Here is a 24076-nt window from a genome sequence, read left to right as displayed (position 1 = left end):
TGGTGCCTGGGACCTGGGAAGAATGGGATGGTGGGCGGGTCAAGCCTGCCTACTTTACCTGACAGCTCAGGCTGGGTGGGGAGAAGACAGCTCAGCTCCGACCCCGGTGGATTAGAGAGATTAAAGTGAGAGAAGACAGAGATGTCTGAGGGACCAGGATCAAGAGGTGAAAAACAGGAGTCCTTGTGAAGGAGAGGCCTGGGGGCTGGCAGGGGGCTGGGACCCAGGGATCCTTCTCCCTGGACCTTTGCAGAGAGTCTGGTGTGAGAGGGCAAAGGCTGGGGAAGAGGAGGTGAGTGTGTTGGTCCCTCTATCTCTTCCTTGTCCCAATCCCCCCCCTCACTTGCATTTCACCAGCTCCCAGGTCAGCCCTCTGGCTCCTGGCCCCCCCACTATTGCGATGGGCACCCCCTCTCCTCACGGTGCTGCACAGTGACCTCTTCCAGGCCTTACTGGGTGAGTAGCCCCAGTTTTCTGGGGGGCGGTGGTGAAAAGGGCTGGCCTGTGCCTGTGAGGGCAGTTACTGAACTTGGGGGCTGGTTCGGAGCCTGGAGATCATTTGGTACAAGCAGGAGCCCCGGGCAGGGGTTATCCATCAGCATGCAGGTCACCAGCCTTGGCTAGAGGAGTTCCTCTGTCCTTACCAGGCAGGCGGAGGGGAGGTGATGGCGGGGGGCAGCCAGGGAGGCGGGGGAATGGGGGGGGGAGAGCTAACTCAGCTCTGTTCCTGTGACAGACATCCTGGACTATTATGAGGCTTCCATCTCAGAGAGTCAGGTAAAGGGGTGAGGGTGGGGGCCTGACTTCCCGAGGGAGCAGGCAGGGCTGGAGGGGGACCAAAGTACTGCTAATATGAACCTGAGACTTGGGGGCCCTGGGGACAACATCCTGAGTCAGGGGCAAGGAGAATGCACTCTTTCCGGTCCTGTAGCCCCTTCGCCCTCTTGCTTCCCGCTCTTGTTTACCTGCCCCAGTTTCAGGCACTAAAGAGTCTAGGACACAGTCACTTTTCAGGCTTCCTCCTGTGAATCCTGAGGGAGCACTAGGCCCCCAGGGATTCCCTCCTGCCAGCCCCTCCCTCACTCCCTACCCCCTACCATGGCCTTTCTCCAGTATCTCAACAACCCCGGGTGCCCCCAGCCCATCTGTGTGTGCCTCGTTGTCTGAGAAATGAACTCCCTCCTCACTGCCTCTGCTGTCATCGCTGGTGGCTGGCCGAGACTCCATGTTTGTCTCAGGGCCTCTGGGCTCCTGCTTCCTTCTCCTTTCCCATTATCCGGGTTCCTGCCAGCGCGGAAGCAGTTAACTCTGCCAAGGCACCCCCCCCCCATTCTCGCTCCTCGCTCCCTCCCTCCCTCCCCCTGCTTCCTCTCTCCTCCTCTCTCCCCTTCCCTCCTCGGCTCCACGGCTCCCTCGGCCGCTGCCGCCTCCGACCCCCCCCACCCCACTCCCCCGCCACGGCCCCTAGCCCCTGGCCGTTAGGCAAGACCCCCCCCTACCCCGGGGCTCCCCGAAATCCAGTTCCCCTCCCCCACCTCAGCTCATGCCCCAGCCCCCGAACTCCGGGGCTGCCAGCCCCCGGTGCCCCCGCCCCTCCTGAGAATCGGGGTGTGCTCCCTAAGCCCCCTCCCCTCCATTGGGGACCCCTTTTTAGGGCCCCCTTCCCCTCCCTCCCACGCTCCCCTACCCTTCCCTTCTCCAACCCCCTCTTTCCCCTCTCACCCCTCCCCCCATCCTGGCCCCCCCTGCAAAAGTGGGGTGCGGAGGGGGGAGGGGTGAGAACCCACGGAGGGGAGGAACGAAACTCCGATGAAGTCAGAGCCCCTTACCCGCCGCCGCGGCCAGGCCCCCCAACATGGACTGTCTCTGTATAGTGACAACCAAGGTAAGCATGAGGGGGGACCTATAAACTGCGGGGAGGGTATGAGTTCGTGGGGAGGGTTTAGTCAGGCCTAATCCGCGGCTGGGGGCCCTGGGGTGAGAGCATCAGAAGATGTATCTGCGGGGGTCATAATTTAGTTTGGGGGTTCACATCTGAGAAAATGCTGGGTTTGGCCACAGGTGCCCCCTGGAGTGAGCCCTTTGAGGGTAATGGAAAATTGGGGGTATTCTGTGACTTGGGGGATCTGGTGGATTTTGAGGTTCACCAATGATGTTTGAGGGAGACTTATTTAAGGAGAAGCCTGGCTCACATGGGAGTCCTGCTTGCTGTATGTTAGAAGGTGGACTACATGGCGGGGGGGACCTCTTCCCTCCTGGGGGACGAGCTGGCTTCCAGGTGCCTTGCCCAATTTCACAGGGCTCCTGGCTTGAGGGTAGAAGGTTACTGGTTGTGAGTACCTGACTGGTCTGGGGGTGTCAGCTGGCAGGGAAGGGGTGGGCCTTCAGGCTATAAAAGAAGCGTCTCATGGCTGATACATTTGGGGGTGCTCTCAATTGGAGGGAACTGTCAATTTAGGGTTCGATCATGTGGAATGGGGATACTTGGGAGTTGTCAGAGAGCTGGGGCCTGACATAGGATCACCTGAGGGAATGGACCAGGTGAGGTTAGGATTTGGGGTACTCCCTTGGGAGGTAGAAGGTTGCAGCAGCTGAGGTTGCCAGCTCCTGAGGAGGAGGATGAGAGGTTTGGGGAGAGGGGATTTGAGGAGGGGCACCAGGTGCGTGGTGCAAAATTTGGGGGTGGCCCAGGCAGGTGCCCAACATCCCCATTTCCTCCCACACTGAATCTACGCCTGGTTGAGAAAGAGGGAGAAGAGCAGATGGAGGGGAATGTTCCTGTCACCCCTGACACTTGGGATCAAGGTGGGGGAAGACACCTGGATTTAAGGTTACTGGGGTGAGAAGGTGTAGGAGAAAGGCCGGGCTGGCAGCAGTGAAGATCTGTACAAGGGTGTCCCTGTGGTTGGAGCCTGGCAAGTGCAGGAGATCTTGGATGGGGAGCACTAGCAAGCTTCTGGTGGGATGCAGAATACCTAGGTCTTGGCTGTAAGACTCTGGGACTGGAAAGCTGGATGCCTGGTGTGTGGAGGGAGGCTTGGGCGGGTGGCAGGCAGCTGGGGGTTGGGGGGTGGGACAGGAAGTGGGGGCCGGGGAGGCGGGGTCTGGGTGAGTCACAGGCTGGGGAGGGGGTTATATTTAGTGGGAACTGCAGATTCTCAGGCGAGGGAGCTGAGGACACACATGTTCCCTGCCACAAACTCACATATGTGTATACACATGCATCTACACATGCGTCATGCATGTGTGAGCATGGATGGAGGAGACTGGGGGCTGGGGACCTTTAAGTCCAAGCCCCCACCGCCTCTCCAGGGCTACTTGCTTATCCCCCATTTTGTGGGCTTTGGGCTTTCTCCCATACTGCTTCTTCTTCCCATCCCTGTAGTTTCAGTGGATTTTTGTGCCTCAGTTTCTCTGGCCTGCTCTCCTTTAATGTCTGTCTGATTCTCAGTTCCTCCTGTCTCCTGCCTTTAGCCTGCCTCTTAGCCTTAGGCTCCCTGGCTATGGTCCCTTATGTGCAGGTGTACACGAAAGCCAGTTGGAACGTGTGGGCTCTGCTTCCAACATGTGAACACACATACGCGAGCAAGGGTGAGGGGCTTGCCTGCAATGGCAGCTATTCCGGGAGGATGGGTTTATTCATCTCCCTTCAAGAATCCTGCTTCTTCGATGGAGCCCAGGGTTGAGCATCCCCGAAGGAAGGAGTCTTGCGCAGAGAGGATCATGCATTTTGTGGTTTTACAGAGGTGTGGAGACCCAGGCTTGCCACGTTCCTTGGCCGGAAAACTTGTCGGTCTCGGGATGGCGGGGACTCGAAGTCCCATAAGGCCTTGAGGCGCAAGATCCGTCAGTGTTGGCGAGTTGCTGCCCCTGGGGCTGTTGGGAGTTGTGGTTCATCTCTATCCAGGGCAGCGGAGGGTTAGCTTAGGAGGAGCCAGCAGGGGGCACATGGCACTTGTTCCCCCCAAAAATGCTGGGTGGGGTAGAGGGTGCTCATGCTTTGCGGTCGTTGAGCTTCCCAGCTCCGTCTGAGTCCTCCATCTTTCATTGCCTATATTTAGACTTCTGCCGCAGTAATTTAAGGATCATTTATTGAATGCCTACAATGTGCCAGGTCCTGTGCTTTGTGCTAACTCTGCCTTTATAGCTATCACTTAGTCTTACTCTGTGCCTAGCTCTCTGCCTGTATCTCTTGTCTCTGAGCATCTCTTTCTCCCACTCCACCCCCGTCCCTCCCCCTTCTCCCCGCGCTGCTGCCGCCGTTGCCATGGTAACCGGCGACGACTGAAGTTGCGTGGCGGACTTGAGGGCCGGGCGAGGGGGGCGGGGGGCGGAGCAGAACAAGTGGGGGAGGGGGGAAAGTGGGGAAAGACCGGGGGTATTTGGCCGGAGTCCCGGAGGCGAAGCGGTTAAACCCTCCGGGTGGTCCTTATTGGGCAAAGCTAAGATGCCGGGGGCGGGGCAGTGTGGCCAACGGCCTCATTCATTGGCCGACTGGGGCGTGGCGGAGGGGCAGTGTGGGCGAGGCCGGGGGAGCGAATGGGCGGGAAGTGGACGGAGGCGCGGTCTCCTGGAGGCAGGTGGGCGGGGTCTGGCTTACTCTACCAAGGGTGGCGGGCAACGAAAGGGGCGGGGCCTTAGGCCCGGGTAACCGGCCCGAAATGAGGGCGGGGCTGACCCGGCAGGGGCGTGGCGTGGTCCCATGTGCCGAAAGGAGACAGGGTTTGAGGGGCTTGTTGTCTAAGAAACTGCGGGGCGCGGGGGTCTTTGGAAAGGAGAATCCGGGGGTTGGGCGATCTGACGTCTCAGTTTTCCTAAGATGGAGGCTTGTTCGGATTTCATCAGAGCAAAACCTCCTACCTCAGCTCTATGTTCCAGGGAGACGGTTGCTAGGCGACAGCAAAGTCCTGGATTGCTGCGTTGCCAGGCAACGGGGAAACGGAAAATGGAGGGAAAAAGGAAATGGGGGATGGGGGAGGGTCTTAATGGGCCACAGCGCCCACTGGTGGAGAACTGGGGCCTGTGCATTTTCTTTTCTAGAAGGAATTTCGAGTTCAGCCCATTCCGCACTGGCTCCCGGATCCAAGCATTCTATCCAGATATGAAACTAGGACCTTGGGGGTCATCTCGGGGGCGCATCTAACAGATTCCAACCAACGGGGAGAGAGGGGGCATGGGTCAGGTTCTAGGGAAGTCTGTCCTCTCTACCATATGTAGGCATTTTAGAAAAGCCAGAGAAGCAGATTTTAGGAGACTGCTCACTGGGCTTTAAGCGTTGGAACGGTGGGCGTTCAATGGGAGAATATTTGGAAGAGATGCTTTCAGGTTCAGTTTGGGACAGAATGCAAGACATCTGAGGCAGTCATTTTGGGGTGTTATGGGAGATTTGTGGGTCACTGCAAGTTGCAGGCCAGATCTTAATTTGGTAAAAATTTTTTGAGACTTGGGTGTGGGGGAGATAGATATATTGGGGAGGAATCTTCCAACAAAGTTAAAATTCAGAATCATGGTGGGGGGAATGTTGAGATGTAGGGGAGGGCAGCCAGAAAAGGGAGTAATGTATGCATTTAAGGGGGAAAGAAAAGGAATAGGGAAACATCTCTTAATTTAAAGGTTTGGTAATAAATTGAAGAGGTTTCAATTGAATTTAGAAGGTCAGCTTTAAATTACATTAAGTATTCCCTGAAATGGGATTTGGTGGTATTGGGGAATGGTATATTAGAAACTCATGAGTATCTCATTAGGTTCAAGGATTTGGACAGGGGACCCCAAACAAATTTGAGGACTGCTTATTTGGGTGTTTACATTAGAGCAAGGGTAATAGTTGCACTAATTTCAAGGTCTCTGTCAGTGGATTGGGGGAATAGATATAATTTTAATAGGGATGATTTAAAGGGTAGATTAATTTGAGGGCACAACAGGATGCGTGGTCCTTCAACTCTTGGAAAGCGTTGTCTGGCTATCATGTGGGGCTTTCCCGCTGGTTAGAATAGGAGGTGTCTTAGCATCTGTGGGGATGTTGTATACATTAACAATCTTCGGGGAGGTTTGGGGGAGGGGATTGTGGGACGCAGTTTAGATCCCTTGCGGGTCCTTCTGAAGTGAGGGAGAAGTGCTGCTTCCTTCCCTGCACCCTAAGAGTCCAGTGAGGTTTTGTAATAGTTAGGGCCTGGTGATTTTAGGGGTGGGAGATTAGATAGAATCTAATCCCAGAGAACCAGAGCGATAAATTGGTAAATTTTAGGAGTGAGGCTATTTGTAAAGGAATAGGAATATACTGTGGAAGGTGAAGTGCACAGAGAAACAGCTGGAACCAGGGAAGTTGATGGCTAAGAGGGTCTCCCCTCACCCCTTCTCTCCCATCGTGACGCTCTCCCGCACTGCGCAGGCGCCGTTCCCCCCCACCCCCCAGGCTGCAGCCTCCAGTTGCCGCGGCCGCCGCAGCCCCCGCCCCTCTGCCCCTCCCCCTCCCCCAACCCCGGGACCCTTGCTCTCCCACCCACCCCTTCCCCTCAGTCCCCCTCCCCTTCTCCATGTCGGCTCGGAACAGATTCGCCTCCATGTGTCTCTGCGTGGTACGTGCCGCGGTACGGGCTCCGGCCCCGCTCCCCTCTTCCCGGACCCCCCAAATCTCAGGGTGCAAGCTTCAAGTGCTTCCTCTCTTCCTTCTGCTTGGCGGGGTCTCTGGGTTGCAGTGTCTCGCGGACAGGCGCAGTGGGTCGCCCCTCCTATGATCATCCACTTTCACTCACACCCCTCTATTCTGGGGGTACAAGGCTGGGTTCCAGGTCATTCTTGTAACTGGGGCTCCGGTGAGGAGGGAGCCAAGGGGGAAAGAACAACAGTGACCCCCAGCCTTTTGATTTATCCTGTGCCTTAATATATTGGGGGTTCAGACTTGATCCCAATAGCACTGGAGCTGTCGCCCCGCGGCGGCCCTGAGTCCCTGTAGGGTAAAAGAGGGGATCCTCCTTTCTTGCCTGTCCTGCTTTAGTTGTCCTGTCATCTGGGATGAGAGGTGCTGACCCTGACCCCCACCTACCAGTTTGCAGCTTCCGAACGACTCTCTCCCAACCCCACCTCTCCAGAGGTTTTTTCCTTACTACATTTACTTAGAAAATGTCCAGGGACTGAGCACAGGCCCTAACCTCCCCCAGCCACATTCTGGGAACTTTGGTACCCTTTCCTTGTTCCCCATCTCCCTCACCTTGTCTTCCAGTCAGGAGGAGCCTTTTCCTCAGTCCTAGACACCCCCGCCCCCCATGGGGACGGGGCAGGGAGAGGTGTCTGCAGTCTCACTGTGCTACAAATTTACTTTCATCTCCTATCTAGAATAAACAATGAAATGTCCCTTTGCAAACTTCCATTTTCGTTATGTGCACCCTGACAGTTCATCGAGATTCAGGAATTTTCTGTGTGAGGTGGGGTGAAGATGGAGGGGCATTGGGCTCAAACCCTTCCCCTGACTCCAAAACTTGAAGCTGCAACCCTTGGCCCTGCCTCATGTATCATGCAGGGAACTGGGGGCCTTGTGAAGTGGGGGCACAGCTGCCTCCTCCCTTTCTCCCTGGCCCCTCCAGTTCTGGGGCTCTGTCCCTCAGCTCTCGCACTGTCCAGGCTGAAGACCGCCTTTTCAGGGTGTGGAATGACAACCTCTTTCATTTCATCGAATTCTGTTATCCAGGAGGGCCCAGCTTTGAGGAGGATTATTTAGCTTATACTTCCCCTAGCTTCCCTTCTTCTCCACTTTTGGTGTTCATGATATCAAAACCTGGAGGGAGCTTGGGATTCTCTCTCCAAGACTGTCTCCGAGTCAAGTCTCTCTCCAAGGCCAGAAAACAGAGTGTATCTTGATGAGCCCCTGTTTTCTTTCTTTAAGGCTCTTCAAATGTATCAAGGTGCTCCTGATCCCAGCTGTCTCTGTGTCCTGGGTTTGAGAGTCCATGTACCATCTTCCTCTTCCTATTCTCTTCCTTCATCCTTAACCACGGCCAAAGCTGGATTACATCCTCAGCCTTGGTTCCTCATCCTCAGAATTTTCAGAATCATACTGTAGCATCAGGCATTGACCTTGATAAGTTTCCTCCAGTTTGACCTTGTAACTGTTGGTCTCCAAATGTTGGGGTCCTCTCAGTTTCTCAGATACTTTTTTTGAGAGGGAAATCTTGCCTTCTCTTTTCACCCACGTGTACTGGGGAGTGTATTCTGTCTTCTCCAGTCTCTGAGGGAGCCCTGCATATGGTAGCCTCCCCCTCCGCCATGGAGCCTGGTGTTGGGGAGGTTTTGCTCCTATGGGAGCAGAGGCAGATGTGGGAAGACCCAGGCAGGGGCGCTGCCCTTCAGTATCTCCAGCTGCCCTTTTCCTCTCTCTGGTCCCCAGTTAATCTCATTTACTGGTGTCCCTATTAAGGTAGTATGGGAGGCCCTTGAGATGGCACGTGGTTAGTTAGGAAGGGAGTCAGGGGTCAGGTTGGGTCTTTCACTCCAAGAGGCCGGAGGGAGACCAGGAATTCATTCTGAGGCTCTACCCCCTTCCGTAGTCAGCAAACCTGGAAGCTGACACCCATTCCTGCCCCCCTTCTGAGCCCTACTGTCTCTGTTCCTCCCCCTTTCTCCCCCTTCTCCTTCTAGTATATCCGATTAGCTGCCTGGGCTGTGGGCGTTTGTAGAGGCGGGGGTAGACTCCTGGGGCCCCTTTGCCGATGACCTGGGAACCAGCGAGGCCAGCTGGACGGGTTTAGCTTTGTCCTGCCAGGGGGGCTGACGCCAAGTACCGGCTAGTTGAAGGGCTTGACTGCTGTCCCTGCCTGGGGCCTGCAAGGTGCTGGAGAGCCACTCATTCCAGGGGTAGAGGCTGCAGTGGGGAGACTGAGGCAAGGAGGGCGGGGTGGGGTACAGAGTGGGAGAAGCAACTGGAAGGAGGCAGTGGGATTGAGGTAAAGAGGAAATGGGGGGAAGCTGATGAGGAAAGCAAGGACGCTGGGGATGGATGTAGAGAACGGGGGTGCACGTGTCAGAGGGGCTGGAGCTCTGGTGAGGAAACGGACGCCGGAGGAGGGAGTGTGCTGGGTAGAAGGCGGGGGTCCTAGGCTGGGAGTTGAAGGAGTTGGGGGATGGGGCAGGGCTTTGGGAAGAGAGGAGAGGTGCCGAGGCCCTGGCGGGAGAGGGGGATGTGGGGAGGTGGAGAGAGGGGAGCCAATGGGCTGGAGGACAGGGAGGGGGAGGAGCTGGTCAGGCCCCAGGGCCTTCCGCACTGCACTGGCGGGGGGAAGAGGAGGCGCGCCGGGGCGGGCAGCCTGGAGCCCGAGGCGCTGGGCCGGCCCCTGTGACGCCTCCGTCCCCATCCCCAGAAATACCGCTACCAAGATGAAGACACGCCCCCTCTGGAGCACAGCCCGGCCCACCTCCCCAACCAGGTAAACGCCCCCGAGCTGGTGCACGTGGCGGAGAGGAACTTGTCCCACCTCGAGGCCGTCCAAGGGGTCGTGGGCCACGCCCACTTCTCCCCCCTCAAGGTAGGAGACTCAGGCGGCCCCCTCCCCAGTGCGGCCCTCGGAGCCTCGGAGCTACAACATCCCCCAAGGCCCGGTAGGGCGTGAGCCGTAGGTGGGGGGTGGCCGGGACTGGGGAGCTGGGCTTGGGCTCCTGGGGCCGGGGGAGGGAGGGGGCATTTGGGGCGTTGGAAACACCTGGTTACCAAAGAGGAGAAACGGAGGCCAAGCAATTGGGAGTGGGTGTAGGGCTTACAGCCAGGAGTGTGTGTGTGTGTGTGTGTGTCTGCGTGTCTGTGCGCACGTGTGTTGAGATGTGTGCATCCCCCAGGATGCTCTTTGCGCCCCATCCCTCTTCATTCCTTCACACCCTCCACCTCCATTTCCATTTTCTGCGGCCAGAGCGCTGCCCTCATTTGCTCTTGTCCCTTCGCTGCCTCCTCCCCCCACCACTTCCGGCCTCTGGGCCTGGCTCTCCAGCCCTTTCCATCTGTCTGGCCTGAGACTAGTTGCCCGGGCCTTTCTGCCTCCATCCCCTGCTCCGGCCTTTGCACCCCTCCTGTGCGCCACCCCCTCGCTGCCTTTCCCTCCCTGTTGGCTGGCAGGCTGGTTCTAGATGCTGTCTTTCTCTTCCTCCCACGCACTCTCTTTCTCCCTCTCCCTGATCCCCATCTCAGGCCCTCTGCGGCCTGATCAGTCCTCTGCCTCGGCAGCCGCAGCCGGCTCCCCCTCTCCCAGCTACCCCCTTCCCTACTCATCACTTCTCTCCTTTCCTCCTATGCCTCCCCTCTCCCCTCCTCTTGGGCTCTCACCTCCACCCGGATTTCTTTCTGCCCCCCCACCCCGCCCCGTGTCCCCCCATTATTATTCACCACCACCTGTTTCCCCTTCTCTTCTGTGCTCACAGTATGTTTTCCCTTCTCCAGTCTTGTTACCCAAGACCCTTGTTTCTGAGACCTTCCATTCTCCAGGCCACTTCTCAACTACTTCCCCCTCAATCTCCTCTCCTGGGGGCACAGGCTGGGGAGGATGGAGTGTACCAGGCTAGCAGGGAGATTCAGGGGAACACTGTGGGGTCAGAGGTGAGATTCTAGGATCTTGTGGGATGCTCTGGGAAGGGGGGGTTGTTGACATTTCACCAAGAAGATGGTGAGGAGGTTTCTGAGCCTGGAGATGAAGAGGCAGAGAGGGGGCAGCAGTAGGTTCTGGGGTGAGAAGGATGTGGTAGGAGAGGAATTGGAGAGGGAGAAAAAGACTGTTCTCAGGCAGGTAGCAAAGTGGAGAGGCAACAGAAGGGTAAGAGGTCCTGGGCCAGGAGACAGACAAGGATGAGACTGTGAAATCAGGGCAGCAGGTCGAGCTGATTGAGAGGAAGGAAAGGAAGGCTCTGGAGATGAGGAGATGGTGTAGAGGATTCCTGTGAAACTCTGGGGGCTGCAAGGAGTGAAGAAGACTAGAGATGCTTTTTTTCCCCCAAGATGGGGCCATTAAGTCCCTGGGGAAGGGGAAGAGGAGAGAAGGTGGTAGTTAGTACAGAACTAGGGAGATTTGGAATCTGAGCCCAGGAAGCAGAGGGAAGTGGAAGGAGAGAGTGCTGGAGGCCATGAGTGTGGGAGGGAGGTCCCACGACAAGGCCTGAGCTGGGGGACAGGAGAAGCCTCAGTTTTCAGAGGAGAGGGGGAATGGGTTGAGAATGAAGGATTGTGATTTGGTCATAGAATCTTGAGGGTTTGAGGATGAACTAAGGGAGAGTGGTGCTGATTTCTCTGGGGAATCAGAAATTAAGGTGGAGGATAAGAGCAGGAGACGGATAAGGGATGGGCCCGGATGGGAGGATGTGGACAGGGAAGTGGACAGGGAAGCAAGCAGATGGAGAATGGAAGATGGGAACTGAAGGGTGGGGCAGAGATGTAGATGGAGGATATCGGGTGGGGTAGAGAGAGGGAGGGGACACAGATGAAGGTAGTTGCGGATACAAGATGGGGCCTGGGAAAGGAAATTCTAGGATAAGGATGGGGATGGCGATTGAGGATAGGCTGTGGGATAGAGGATGGACGTGTGGATGAGAGTTCGGCAGTCAGTGGCTATTGGTTGGACAGTTAGCATCTGCTGAGATTTGAAGGGTCGGAGGATGGTGTTAATAGATTTATGGATATGAAATCAACTATAGAGCTTGAAAATGTGTAGTATGGACAAATAGCAGTAGGAGAGAGGAGGGACCCCTTTGGAAGGAGAGAGCGAGGAGTCTGGGGAATCCGTGATGAGTGCCTCGCGCTTGGTAGGCTCCAAATAAATACTTGTTTAAGGAGGAGATAGGTTGGGGACCCCGGAAGGAGGCTTTTGGCCGCCTTCCCCCATTGCCATGGAAACGTGGCTTCGGTTGCCCAGGCAATTGGGGAAGCCCCTAGGACCGGCCTAAAGCGGGCTCCGCCCTGGAGTCTAGAGACCCTGCTGCGTCGAGGCGACTGACGTCAGGGACCTGGGCACAGCCCACTTTAACCCTTTCCCGGATGAAGTGGTGGGCGGGCGGAGAGTAGATGAGAGGATAGGACCCGGATGTCTTTCACCACTCCCCTTTCCTGATGTGCTTTGCACTGCATAGGGTGAGGGGCGTACGGGAGGGAGGAAGGGAAGTTATTCAGGGTGCGCTGCGCCCTCAATCCTCCTCAGCCTGGACTTATTTCTGCCGGGCTAACGGGGCGGTGGGGGGGAGGGGAGGCGGGGCCCAGGTCAGGAAAGGCGGGGCTAGAGGATCCCTTCTGCCTTTGGGAATCTGGTTGCCCTTAGGCCACGCCCCATCTCCCCCTCCTGTTGTCCTGGCGACGGGGCCTCCAGGAGGTGGGTCTCCCCAGGCCTTGGCTGGGCTTAGATACCGTTGCTAGGCAACAGGGTCCCTAGAGGAAGGAGTAGATTGAATGGTGGGTGGGCGAGAGGGAGGGTGCGGCCTGCATCTGGGGGAACCCCGGATTCCCGGGGCCCAGGGTTTAGGGCAAATGTGTGTGAAAATGAGGGGCAAATCTGAGGGAGGGTTATGAAGGTATCTGGGTGTATGTGGGCCGATAGGGACAGGGATGGGGGCAGGAAGGGGGAGCAGGACCCAGGGGACATAAGCCCTGTGGTGTCTGTGTGTAGCACATAAGGCATGTAACACTCTGTGGTGTTACATCCGGTGAGACGCTTCCTGCCCTCAAGGCGGCCCCCCCCCAACCCTTTACCATCTGCTGCTCCCCCATCTGGCTGTCTCTCCCTTCCTCCTTCTCAGACACCTCCTTCCACATGCAGGGGGCCTGGGCTGGGCAGAATTGGGTCCAGCATGTGTATGTGTGTGTATGTAACATGGACTGAGGCTGGGTCCTTCAGGGAGTCAAGGGTAGCAGAGCGGGCTGGGTTAAGAGGCTGAGAAGGTAGCCAGGCCGGTGGGACTCTTGGTTACTGGCTCCCTCTTGAGCCAAGGTTCAGGCAGCTTTTCGTCTCCTTTTTCCCCTCACAGGCCAATTCTCCCCCTGTGATTGTCAACACAGATACCTTAGAAGCCCCGGGATATGTGAGTTGTTTAGATTTTGTGGCCATTACAGAAGAGAGGAGGGAGACAGGGAGGGCCTGGGTCCCAGCAGCCAGGGTAGGCCCAGGTTCTCAGGTAGGAAGTCTGTCTCACTGCTCTTGTGTTTCTGGCCCGTGCTGGAGTTGCAGGTGAACGGGACGGAGGGGGAAATGGAATACGAGGAGATCACATTGGAAAGGGTGAGCAGGCTTCTCCATCCGAGGTCCTCCCCCTTCGCTCCCTGTCTGTGCCTCGCTTCTCTCTGTGCCCATGTTTTCTGTGCGGCCAGCCTCTTAACCCTGCCCCTTCCTGCTCTGGTCACAACTCCCTGACCCGCTCCCCTACCCTCTTGCCCTGTCTAGAGTGGGCGGTGAGGGGAGCTGACCCTCTTCCCCTCCTTCTGCCCAGGGTAACTCAGGTCTGGGCTTCAGCATCGCAGGTGGCACTGATAACCCACACATCGGTGACGACCCATCCATTTTCATCACCAAGATCATTCCTGGTGGGGCTGCTGCCCAGGATGGCCGTCTCAGGTGGGGAGAAGAGACAGGGGTTAGGATGCTGGTTCCCTTGAAAGGGAGGGCCAGGGCGGCAGGAAGCTCCTGGCTCAGGCCCACTTTGCTGCCCTCAGGGTCAACGATAGCATCTTGTTTGTAAATGAAGTGGACGTGCGGGAGGTGACCCACTCAGCCGCGGTGGAGGCCCTCAAAGAGGCAGGCTCCATCGTCCGCCTCTACGTCATGCGCCGGAAGCCCCCGGCTGAGAAGCTCATGGAGATCAAGCTCATCAAGGGGCCTAAAGGTAGTAACCCGTTATGTCTCCACCCCCATCCCACTGTCTGCTGCCCCAAGGCCTGCTCCCCAGGTACCTGGGCACCCACCTCTGCCTTCGCCTCCATCTAGGTCTTGGCTTCAGCATCGCTGGAGGTGTAGGGAACCAGCACATTCCCGGAGATAACAGCATCTATGTAACCAAGATTATCGAAGGGGGTGCTGCCCACAAGGATGGGAGGTTGCAGATTGGAGACAAGATCCTGGCGGTGAGGACCCCCATCACTTTTCTAGCCCACACTTAGGTCTTGCCTACTGGTCCTGAGCAGGCCCAGGCGTCTTTATCGGCTCACCCTCAGTGCATCCGTCTTGAGGATGTTTCTGGTTCTGTCTGAGCTCTGCTTCCCTTGACCCTAGGTCAACAGTGTGGGGCTGGAGGACGTCATGCATGAGGATGCCGTGGCAGCCCTGAAGAACACGTATGATGTTGTCTACCTAAAGGTGGCCAAGCCCAGCAATGCCTACCTGAGTGACAGCTATGCTCCCCCAGACATCACAACCTGTGAGAGCCCTCCAAACCCCAGAGCTGCCCATGCCCCATCTCAGTCACCCCATGACATCCCTGGTGACCATTCCTCTTCAGATATTTCCCCTGAACTGGCCACAACCTCTGTCACCTCCTGTGGTTGGAGAATAGATGGAAAATCGGTCACCATCAAAGAACTAGAAAAGATTGTCAATAGTTCCTCCCCCAGAAGGCACAAGGCCCAGATGGTTTTATGGCTAATTTTATCAAATCCTCATGGGATAGATAATTCTTATGCTCTTTTTGCATATAAGAAAAGATAAAATCTCACATTTCATTTTATGAGGGCATTTGAAAATGGTCACAAAGATTATATAAAAGAAGGAAAGTAGGGAGTTCCCTGGTGACCTAATGGTTAGGATTCTGGGCTTTCACTGCCGTGGCCTGGCTTCAATCCCTGGTTGCAGAACTAAGATCCTGCAAGCCGCGCGGTGTGGCAAAAAAAAAAAAAAAAAAAAAAAAAGAAGAAGAAGGAAAGTATAGGCCAATTTTGCTTCTGAACAGAGATGTAAAAGTATCTAATAATATAGTTGCACAACAAACACAGCGGAATATTAAGGGAATAACACTGTCACAAAGTAGGGTTTGTTTCAGGGAATTAAAGATGGTTCCATATTATGAAACCTCTTAGTATGATTTATTGTATTAAAAAGTTAAGGGAGAAAAAGGGTAAGTTCATTTCAAACAGATGTGGAAAAGTCATTTGATGAAATTCATCATCCTATTTTTGGAGGGAAACTTAGTATACTAGGAACAGAAGAATTTTCCTCAACGTGATTGAAGAATAGTTATCAAAAACTAACAATGAACACATTACAATGATAAAATCCTAGCAGTGTGTACATTAAGTTAGGAACTAGGCAAGGATGCCTCTTCCTGCTGCTGTTACTCCACATTGCTTTAGAGCGGGGTTTCTCAATGTTGGGACTGTTGATAGTCTTTGTTGTAGGGGGTTGTTCTGTGCCCTGTAGGATGTTTAACAGCAGCCCTGGCCTCTGTGTATCAGATGACAATGGTACCCCTCCCCACCAGTGAGAACAACCAAGAATGTCTTGAGACACTGCCAAATGTCCCCTGGGAGGTGAAATTACCCTGCTTGAGAATCACTGCTTTAGAGCTTTCAGGCAGTGTAGCAAGAGAAAAAGAATAAATAGATGCTACATTTGAAAAGGGAGAAACAAACTTATCCTTATTTGTAAATTATACTTTTGTCCATCTAGATTAAAATCTAAGTGAATTAACCGAAGAACTTAGAAATAATATGTAGGGTTAAGAAAGTGGCCATAAAATGTAATGGGTAAAAAGATCCCTTTTGCCATAGGAGAAAAGCTCTATAAAATTCTTAGAAAAATAAGCTTGACAAGAAGTGTGTAAGATTTACATGAAGAAAATGATGAAACTTTACTGAAGGACATAAAAGAAGACTGAAGAATTGGAGAGTCACATCATGCTTCCTGACGCAAAAAGCATAATATGCTAAAGATCTCAATCGTCTCCAAGTTAATCTCTACATTTTATGCAGTTCTCATCAGAATTTTAATGTCCCCCCTACCCCCAACTGGAAAAATACATTTGGGAGAATAGCTAAGAAATTTTTGGTAAAGAATAACGAGATGTGACTGCTCCAACCAAATCTGAAATCATACTGTAAGACCCTATTAAAATCACATGGTCTTGTTTCTAAACACCATAACCTACCAAAAGGAACCTTGGCTCCTTGGAGAAAGGGCCAATTCCAAATCTTGAGCAAGAAATGTGCAAGATGAGCTTGTAACATCTTTCATACTAGAAAGCAAGGAAGATATGAAAGGGTCGTGTCAAAGACACAGAAGTCAAGTTGAAACTGGCCATTCAACCAAAACTCATTAAATATGTTAAAATCTACAGGATTATAATGATACTTCAAAACAATTGGGTACCTTTAGAGGATGCTAGAGAACTCATCCATTCTGAAAACTGGCAAATAAAGGGAAAGAGTCAAGCATTTATTCTCCCTTCCTGTACAAACTGCACCTTAGAGTAACCAAATGGTTGATATGGGAACGTTCTTTTTTTTTTTTAATCTTATCTCTTTATTTATTTATTTTTTGGCTGCGTTGGGTCTTCGTTGCTGCGCGCGGGCTTTCTCTAGTTGCAACGAGCAGGGGCTACTCTTTGCGGTGCGCGGGCTTCTCATTGTGGTGGCTTCTCTTTGTTGCGGAGCACAGGCTCTAGGCACACGGGCTTCAGTAGTTGTGGCATGCGGGCTCCGTAGTTGCGGCTCGCGTGCTCTAGAGCGCAGGCTCAGTAGTTGTGGCGCACAGGCTTAGTTGCTCCTTGGCATGTGGGATCTTCCCAGACCAGGGCTCGAACCTGTGTCCCCTGCATTGGCAGGTGGATTCTTAACCACTGCACCACCAGGGAAGCCCGGGAACGTTCTTTTTTACAGACGAATTCTCACTAATAAATGTTCCTCCCTCAAAAAAAAAAAAAAAACAACGTAGAATATTGGCGCTATTTTGCTGTCCCCAGAGAACTCTGAGGACCAGGCAGTGATCATCAGTGGCTGCTAAAACTCTTAGGTGAAAGCCTGATGGGGAGCTTTATAATGGATGGATCAGGCTGACAATACCTGAACCTACAGATTTGTCTTACCTAAGAAAAGGCAACCGGACATTATTGCATCCTGTCATGATGCAGAAAGTACTCAGCACCACCTATGAAATATTCTTGCCAAAACTGAACTTGAGTCTCTTTTCGGATGACCAGTGTACAGGAGATACAAGGCAGAGGAGCAGGTTAACACCCCAGGGACAGGGATGCAAGCAGTGATTTACCTATTAGAATTTCCCTAGTAGAATGTGGGAAATTCTGCTAGACAAGGGCCCTAGTTTTTTCAACAAATGAATGGCCAAGAGGGGGAAAAAAAAAGGGAGAGGAATTTCATAGATGAAGGGATTTGAGAGATGCTACAACCAAACGAAAAACCCCAAAGCCTGGTATTAATATTCTCCTTGGCTCCGTGATCCCTGCCATACCGAGGTCACGTACCCTTCAGATCCACTGTCCCCTAGGAGCACCAACCCCTACGTCACCTGTGAATTCCTGCCCCTGACATTGCTGTGACCTGACGCCCCCTTTACCACCCCAGCCTTGTTTCTCTGGCACAGTAACTTCCCCTTACCCTGAATCTGGCTCTGCTGATTCCCTAGGGAGGAGGTGGGGTGGTGGGCGCTGTCTTCTTCCACGCACTTCCATCTCATCCTTTCGCCTACATCTTCCCCCAGCCTATTCCCAGCACCTGGACAACGAGATCAGTCATAGCAGCTACCTGGGCACTGACTACCCCACAGCCATGACCCCCACCTCCCCTCGGCGCTACTCCCCGGTGGCCAAGGACCTGCTCGGGGAGGAAGACATCCCCCGAGAACCGAGGCGGATCGTGATCCACCGGGGATCCACGGGCCTGGGCTTCAACATCGTGGGTGGCGAGGACGGTGAAGGCATCTTCATCTCCTTCATCCTGGCCGGGGGCCCTGCGGACCTCAGTGGGGAGCTGCGGAAGGGGGACCAGATCCTCTCGGTGAGGGAAGGCCAGCCCCTGCCCGGACCACCCCCTCCCCTGAGAGCAGAGCCCTGTAGGCTGGAGCCTGGCCCGCATCTCCAGTGACTCAGCCTCTCCTGCTCTCTAGGTCAATGGTGTTGACCTCCGCAACGCCAGCCATGAGCAGGCTGCCATTGCCCTGAAGAACGCGGGTCAGACAGTCACGATCATCGCTCAGTATAAACCGGAAGGTATCGGGCCTGAAGCGCGCCTTCTCGTGGGCTCAGCTCTCTGTCTCCTCGGCTCCTGGCTTCAGCAGGGGGAGAGGGAGGGTGGCGGTAGTCTGGGGCCCAAGCTCAGGAACCACCTTGTCCTTCCTCAGAGTACAGCCGGTTCGAGGCCAAGATCCACGACCTTCGGGAACAGCTCATGAACAGCAGCCTGGGCTCAGGGACTGCCTCCCTGCGAAGCAATCCCAAAAGGGGTTTCTACATCAGGTCGGACGCTTCCCAGGCTGGGCTCCTCGTCCTCCTGTGCCCCTCGTCCCCCAGCCAGCTTTCCCCCTCAACCCTGCCGGCCCCCACCTCCCCCAACCCCTGCCGGCCCGACACTCAGCTGGCGTTCCGCACAGGTTAGCATTGTGAAGTACTCCCTATGATCCCTACTGCCACTAGCCCCGGTCACCCTGGCACCTCCCCTGGGACCCCCAGCTGTCCCACAATCAGGTAACTCAAAGGTTAATGCCTGGCAGAGCAGGGGGCCTCTCGGCTTTTGGAATATACTGCCGCAGCCTGCCCAGCCCCATGGGATAATGCAGTCTAGGGGAGGTGGACCACCGCTCTCTCCAGTCTGTCCCCATCTCTCCGGTGGCATTTTGCTACCTTCTTAGGGCTCCTTCTCCCATTGGCTCCTCTTTCTCATTCTCCGCAGGCATAGGCGCTGTGTCTGATGCTTTTTCCCTTCTCTCCCTTTGGGGGCCCGTCCACTCCCATGACCTCACCTGCCACTCGCTCTGCAGATGTCTCTCAGAGCTGTCAGCTCTGGCCTGACCTCTTCCTCGAGGTCTAGACCTGCAGTTCTGGCCATCTGCTTTCTGGACACGTCCATGGGGATGTCCCACAGGCATTCACACTCAACACGTCCCAAACTGTGAGCTCACCTCTTTCTCCCGTGCACTCGTGCTCTCTGTCCCACCCAGTCAGTGTTCTCTCTCCCTGAATGGCACCTCCATCCGCCCAGATGCCCGGCTCAAACCGGAGCCTCGTTTGGCCCTTTCCTCCCTGCAGGGTTTGGCTGGCTCCCAGGGCTGGTCAGTTCTGACTCCCAGGTGATGCCGGGCAATTCTGGGGTCCCTTCCCATCTTTCTAGCCCCAGTGCTCTGCTCAACATCTCTGCCATCTCTGCGGTCATTCCTTCCCTTGTCCTGACCTCAGGGGTTGTGACTTACAGGAGTTTCATACTGCTGAGGGTAACCAGAGTTTGCAAAGAGTGATCTTTTTTTCTTTCCCTACGAGTTTGAGTCCCTGTTACCCCTGTGACTGTGACGTGTGTGCATACTGCAACTGCTTTCTTGGGAGGGTGCCGTTCTAGATCTTACTCTAGAAATTGCACTGAATCCATAGCCTGTCTGATCCTTGACACAGTGTGGACTGAATGACAGTTCATAGTTATGGTGATTATGAGTTTTGGTAGCGCTTTTGGTCCCCACACAGTTCTTGGGTTTCTCAGAATCCACGGCACCTGTGGGAGAGCCATCAGCAGCCGTGCTTGTCTGTAGACCCCGGGGCAGAACCTCCAGGTTGGGTCTTGGGGGACGGAGTCCTCACCAGGCTCTGACCAAAGGCCGCCTGCCCTCCAGGGCCCTGTTTGACTACGACAAGACCAAGGACTGTGGCTTCCTGAGCCAGGCCCTGAGCTTCCGCTTTGGGGATGTGCTGCATGTCATCGACGCCAGTGATGAGGAGTGGTGGCAGGCGCGGCGGGTCCACTCTGACAGCGAGACTGATGACATCGGCTTTATCCCCAGCAAACGGCGGTGAGCCTCCCTGCCCCAGGCACTGACGCTCCCAAGGTCCCCAGGGTGGGCAGCCAGTAGGGAGGACATGGGTCTGCCCACTGATTTCTTGGGAATCTGTCTGCTGGACCTTCCCGGGCACCTTGACTCACATGAGCACTTCCGGCAAATGCCTCATTTAGGAGCACGGGGCCCAGGGGCTGCTGAGAGATGGGGTTCTCAGCTGGCCTGGGGTGGGGCCATCGGGCTCCTCACTGGGTGTTTCCCTACACGCCCCTTCCACCATCCCTCCATGTATCCCACAGGGTTGAGCGACGGGAGTGGTCAAGGTTAAAGGCCAAGGTAGGTAGAGGAGGCCGTGAGTTTGGGTGGAAGAGTGGGGGGCTCGTGGGGCTGGACTCTTGACCGATCGCATGGCCTGCTCTTTCTTCCTAGGATTGGGGCTCCAGCTCTGGATCACAGGGTACGTAGGGTCCGTTTGGGAAGACCTGAGGTGAGAGGGGCCCTGAGCCTCGCTTGAGTCCTCGGGACGGCAGCACAGGGCCCCGGGTCCCCTGCCTCAGAGCCCCCTTGCAGACGCCCTGCCTCCCACTAGGTCGAGAAGACTCGGTTCTGAGCTATGAGACGGTGACACAGATGGAAGGTGAGGTCTGGCTCTGCGACCTGGCCCAGCCACTCCTGCTCGTGCTCTGCTCCCCGCCTGACCCCACCCTCTCTCCTCAGTGCACTACGCTCGCCCCATCATCATCCTCGGGCCCACCAAGGACCGCGCCAATGATGATCTCCTCTCCGAGTTCCCCGACAAGTTTGGATCCTGTGTTCCCCGTGAGTGCCGGGGCCTTGGAATGGGTGGGGGGGCCCAAGGGGTCACACAGGCAGAGCCGCTTCCGGGCATTGGGATGCAGCCGGACACAGAGGTTCTCAGAGAAGGGTGCTTCTCAGCCACCCTCATGTTCCACGGTGACCTTTCCAGGCCGGGGACTTGGAGGACCCGGGGTTGCTGAGGAAGGTGGCTCTGCCCCTCCTGGGTCTCAGTCTCCCCAGCTGCCCCCTTCCTTGAAGGACTGGCTGGGCACTCTGGCGGGGGGGGGGTCACTGTAGGCAGGGTTTAAGCTAGAGGGATGGTGGTTAGATCTTTGGGTGGTGGGGTGACTTCCTGGCAGATACGACACGGCCCAAGCGGGAGTATGAGATAGATGGCCGGGATTACCACTTTGTGTCGTCCCGGGAGAAAATGGAGAAGGACATCCAGGCGCACAAGTTCATTGAGGCCGGCCAGTACAACAGCCACCTGTATGGAACCAGCGTCCAGTCCGTGCGCGAGGTGGCCGAGCAGGTAGGAGCCGCGGCACCGTCCTCTTCCTCCCCGCCCCCCCCCCCACCCCGCCCTGTGGCCTTCCTTCAGCTCTCTCTAACTCTCTCTCTCTCTGTCTCTTCCCTGCTGGGTCTCCACTCCGCTCCTCCGCCTCCTTCTCCTCTTGGGCAACTCTGTCTGACTGGCTGCTCTCTGGTGCCCCGCTCCCCCTGCCTCCCTCCTTCCCTCGGTCCCTGACCCCAAACTCTGCTCTGCCATCTGTCCCCTCTCCTCCCCTGCCCTCCTCCTTGCCCCATTTCACCTCTCTTCCTGTGGCCTTGCCCTTGGTGGCTCGGCCTCCCCCCACTCGGTCCCTCCCTTCTGCCGGCTCCCCTTTGGCCCTCTCCCCTCTCCCCTCCCACTCCTCTGCCACCACCTTCTCCCTGCTGCCCCCACCCTGCCCTCTCCCTCCATGGCTCCTTTCTCCATCTGCATCTCCTCCCTCCCATCTGTCTCTCCTTGTTCCTTCCATCTGTCTGTCCTCTGTCCGTCCTCCCCTCCCTCCTCCCTCTATCCTACTTCCTTTCTCCTTTTTCTTTGCTTCTCGCCACTCCCCACCTCCCCCCGCCTCTTGCTGTGCCCCATCTTTTGGTTCCTCACACCTCCCTCCTTCCCCCCACTCCCTCCCTCCTGTGCTGGCCCTTCCCTTGCTCTCCATCTGCCCCTTGCCTTTTTCTCTCTCTCTTTCATTCTGTCTATCCATACCCTTCCTGTCTCAACTCTCTATGTCCACGTGTCTTTCGACATCCATGTCACTCCCCTTTCGGCCAATCCCCCGTTCCCCACCTTTCCATGCACTGTGTCCTGTCCTGGCGCCTGTGTCTGTCCTTTCCCGCCACCTGCTGGTCCGCCTCCGCCCACCCTGCCCGCCCCCAGGGGAAGCACTGCATCCTCGATGTCTCGGCCAATGCCGTGCGGCGGCTGCAGGCGGCCCACCTGCACCCTATCGCCATCTTCATCCGCCCCCGCTCCCTGGAGAATGTGCTGTGAGTATGGTCCCAGGGGGCTTCACCTCTGCTCGCCCACACCTGTGGCTCTGGGCCTCAGAAGGCCTCTGTGTTGAACTGTCCCCTCAGAACCCTGGACAGCAGCTCCGGCAGCCCTTGAGGGAAATCTGCACCTAGAGCTGGAACCCAGAGGATACAGGGAATCCCAGGCCTCTTTCCTTTTCTCCTGCCCCGGGTTAGGCAGGACTACAACTCCCAGCAACCCCTGGGGTACACACCTGCTAGGCCGAGCCAGGGCCTGGGGGCTGTCGGGAGTTAGGGTCTGAAGTCCTTCACTGGGGCTGCCGGCTGGAAGGATGAGGCTCTGGAGAGGTCCCTGGAGTGGCCACACCCGGCTGGGGTGGGTCATGGGGAGGGGGCCCGTCTGTGGCCCCAGAGGATATTGGGAATTGTATTTTTTGCTTCGTGCTCCAGATAAGAAAATACTGGTTGCGACTTCACAGCCCTGGATGGAGGGGATAAAAGGTGGGGCAGGACCCACCCTCAGGTCTGTGTGTCTCTCACTCTCCTCCACAGAGAGATTAATAAGCGGATCACAGAGGAGCAAGCCCGCAAAGCCTTCGACAGAGCCGCCAAGCTGGAGCAGGAGTTCACAGAGTGCTTCTCAGGTGAGGTGCACACGAGGCACCCTTGGCTCAGATTCAAAGAGGGGGCCCCAATGGGTGGGTGGTTTAGAGAGAGGTGTCCCCTTTGGGTGGGTGCAGCCCCGTGGCACGTGGATAGGAGAATTAGAAAAAGGTGCCCCTCTGGGCCTGACTCCCTGCTCCCCCCTACCCCCAGCCATCGTGGAGGGAGACAGCTTTGAGGAGATCTACCACAAGGTGAAGCGCGTCATCGAGGACCTCTCAGGCCCCTACATCTGGGTCCCAGCCCGAGAGAGACTCTGATTCCTGCCCTGGCTTGGCCTGGACTCGCCCCGCCTCCATCGCCCAGGCCCTTGGTCTGGACTGAATTGCCCACGCCCTTCGCACCTCCAGCCTCCCTCCCACCCCTTCTTATTTATTTCCTTTCTAACTGGATCCAGCCCATTGGAGGGGGGACACTCCTCTGCATGTATCCCCGCACCCCAGAACTGGACTCCTGAACCCCAGGAACCTGGGGTCTGGGGGGGAGCCCTGGGCTCCTGATCCCGAGCCCTAGCTCCTTAGGACCCCTCACCCCTGCCCGCCCCCAACGCACACACAGACCCACCAGGGGCCACCTGCCTTCCCCCATCTTCTCCCACACACATTCCGGAAGTCAGGGCCCCCCTCAAGGAGCACCCCGCTGCAGGGATGCAGGGCTACAGGCCTCCGCGCTCTCCCGAGGCAGGGTCTGGGGTCCTCCCTGCCCCCATCATAACTCCTCCTGTCCCTTGATTTCTCATTTATTTTTTTCCATTTTTTTTCTTCTCAAAGGTGGTTTTTGGGGGGTAAGTAGGGGGACTCCACTGTGAGCCCCCTGCTTTCTACATGCCCCCCACCTTTTTTCTTTGCCGGTTTGCATGAGTGGAAGGTCTAACTGTGGCTTTTTTTTTTTTTTTTTTTTTCTGGGATTTTTTTTTTGGGGGAATGGGGAGGGATGGGTCTAGGGAGTGGGAGTGTGGGAGGGGGGGGACAGGGTTGGGGGTAGGGTGTCCGGGAGCCAGGGGAAGACTGGAAATGCTGCCGCCTTCTGCAATTTATTTATTTTTTCTTTTGAGAGAGTGAAAGGAAGAGACAGATACTTGAAACCTGGTGTGTGGCCTGGTTATTTGGGACCCGGGTGAGGAGGGAGACCGGGTGGGAGCATAGGGATGGGTCTGGTAAGGT

General features: G+C 55.9%; 1 protein-coding gene across 8 annotated transcripts; it reads left to right on the top strand.

Moving 5' to 3' along the window:
- The first annotated feature begins 757 nt into the window (after positions 1 to 757).
- On the top strand, positions 758 to 23997 carry DLG4 (discs large MAGUK scaffold protein 4). 8 transcript variants are annotated; one of them, XM_082372398.1, is made up of 20 exons: positions 758 to 777; positions 9351 to 9416; positions 12982 to 13036; positions 13174 to 13232; positions 13441 to 13565; positions 13664 to 13833; positions 13935 to 14071; positions 14220 to 14364; positions 17655 to 17950; positions 18060 to 18162; positions 18294 to 18408; positions 19770 to 19946; positions 20231 to 20267; positions 20361 to 20388; positions 20521 to 20568; positions 20649 to 20750; positions 21089 to 21261; positions 22156 to 22265; positions 22803 to 22894; positions 23067 to 23997. In XM_082372398.1, exons 4-20 carry the CDS (start codon positions 13203 to 13205, stop codon positions 23171 to 23173), a joined length of 1995 nt encoding a protein of 664 aa, XP_082228524.1. In that variant the 5' UTR covers positions 758 to 777; positions 9351 to 9416; positions 12982 to 13036; positions 13174 to 13202; the 3' UTR covers positions 23174 to 23997. The 8 variants fall into 8 exon arrangements, 7 of the variants coding, with proteins under 7 accessions (XP_082228524.1, XP_082228525.1, XP_082228520.1 ...); XM_082372399.1 differs by having other exon boundaries at positions 759 to 777; positions 12982 to 13035; positions 13182 to 13232; XM_082372394.1 differs by lacking the exon at positions 758 to 777 and adding an exon at positions 1430 to 1885 and having other exon boundaries at positions 9351 to 9515; positions 12982 to 13035; positions 13182 to 13232.
- Positions 23998 to 24076: the final 79 nt, after the last annotated feature.

The sequence above is a fragment of the Balaenoptera borealis genome (genome assembly GCF_965194805.1).
Source record: "Balaenoptera borealis genome assembly, chromosome: 20".
NCBI lineage: Eukaryota > Metazoa > Chordata > Mammalia > Artiodactyla > Balaenopteridae > Balaenoptera > Balaenoptera borealis.
This window is presented reverse-complemented; position numbering and strand designations above follow the sequence as displayed.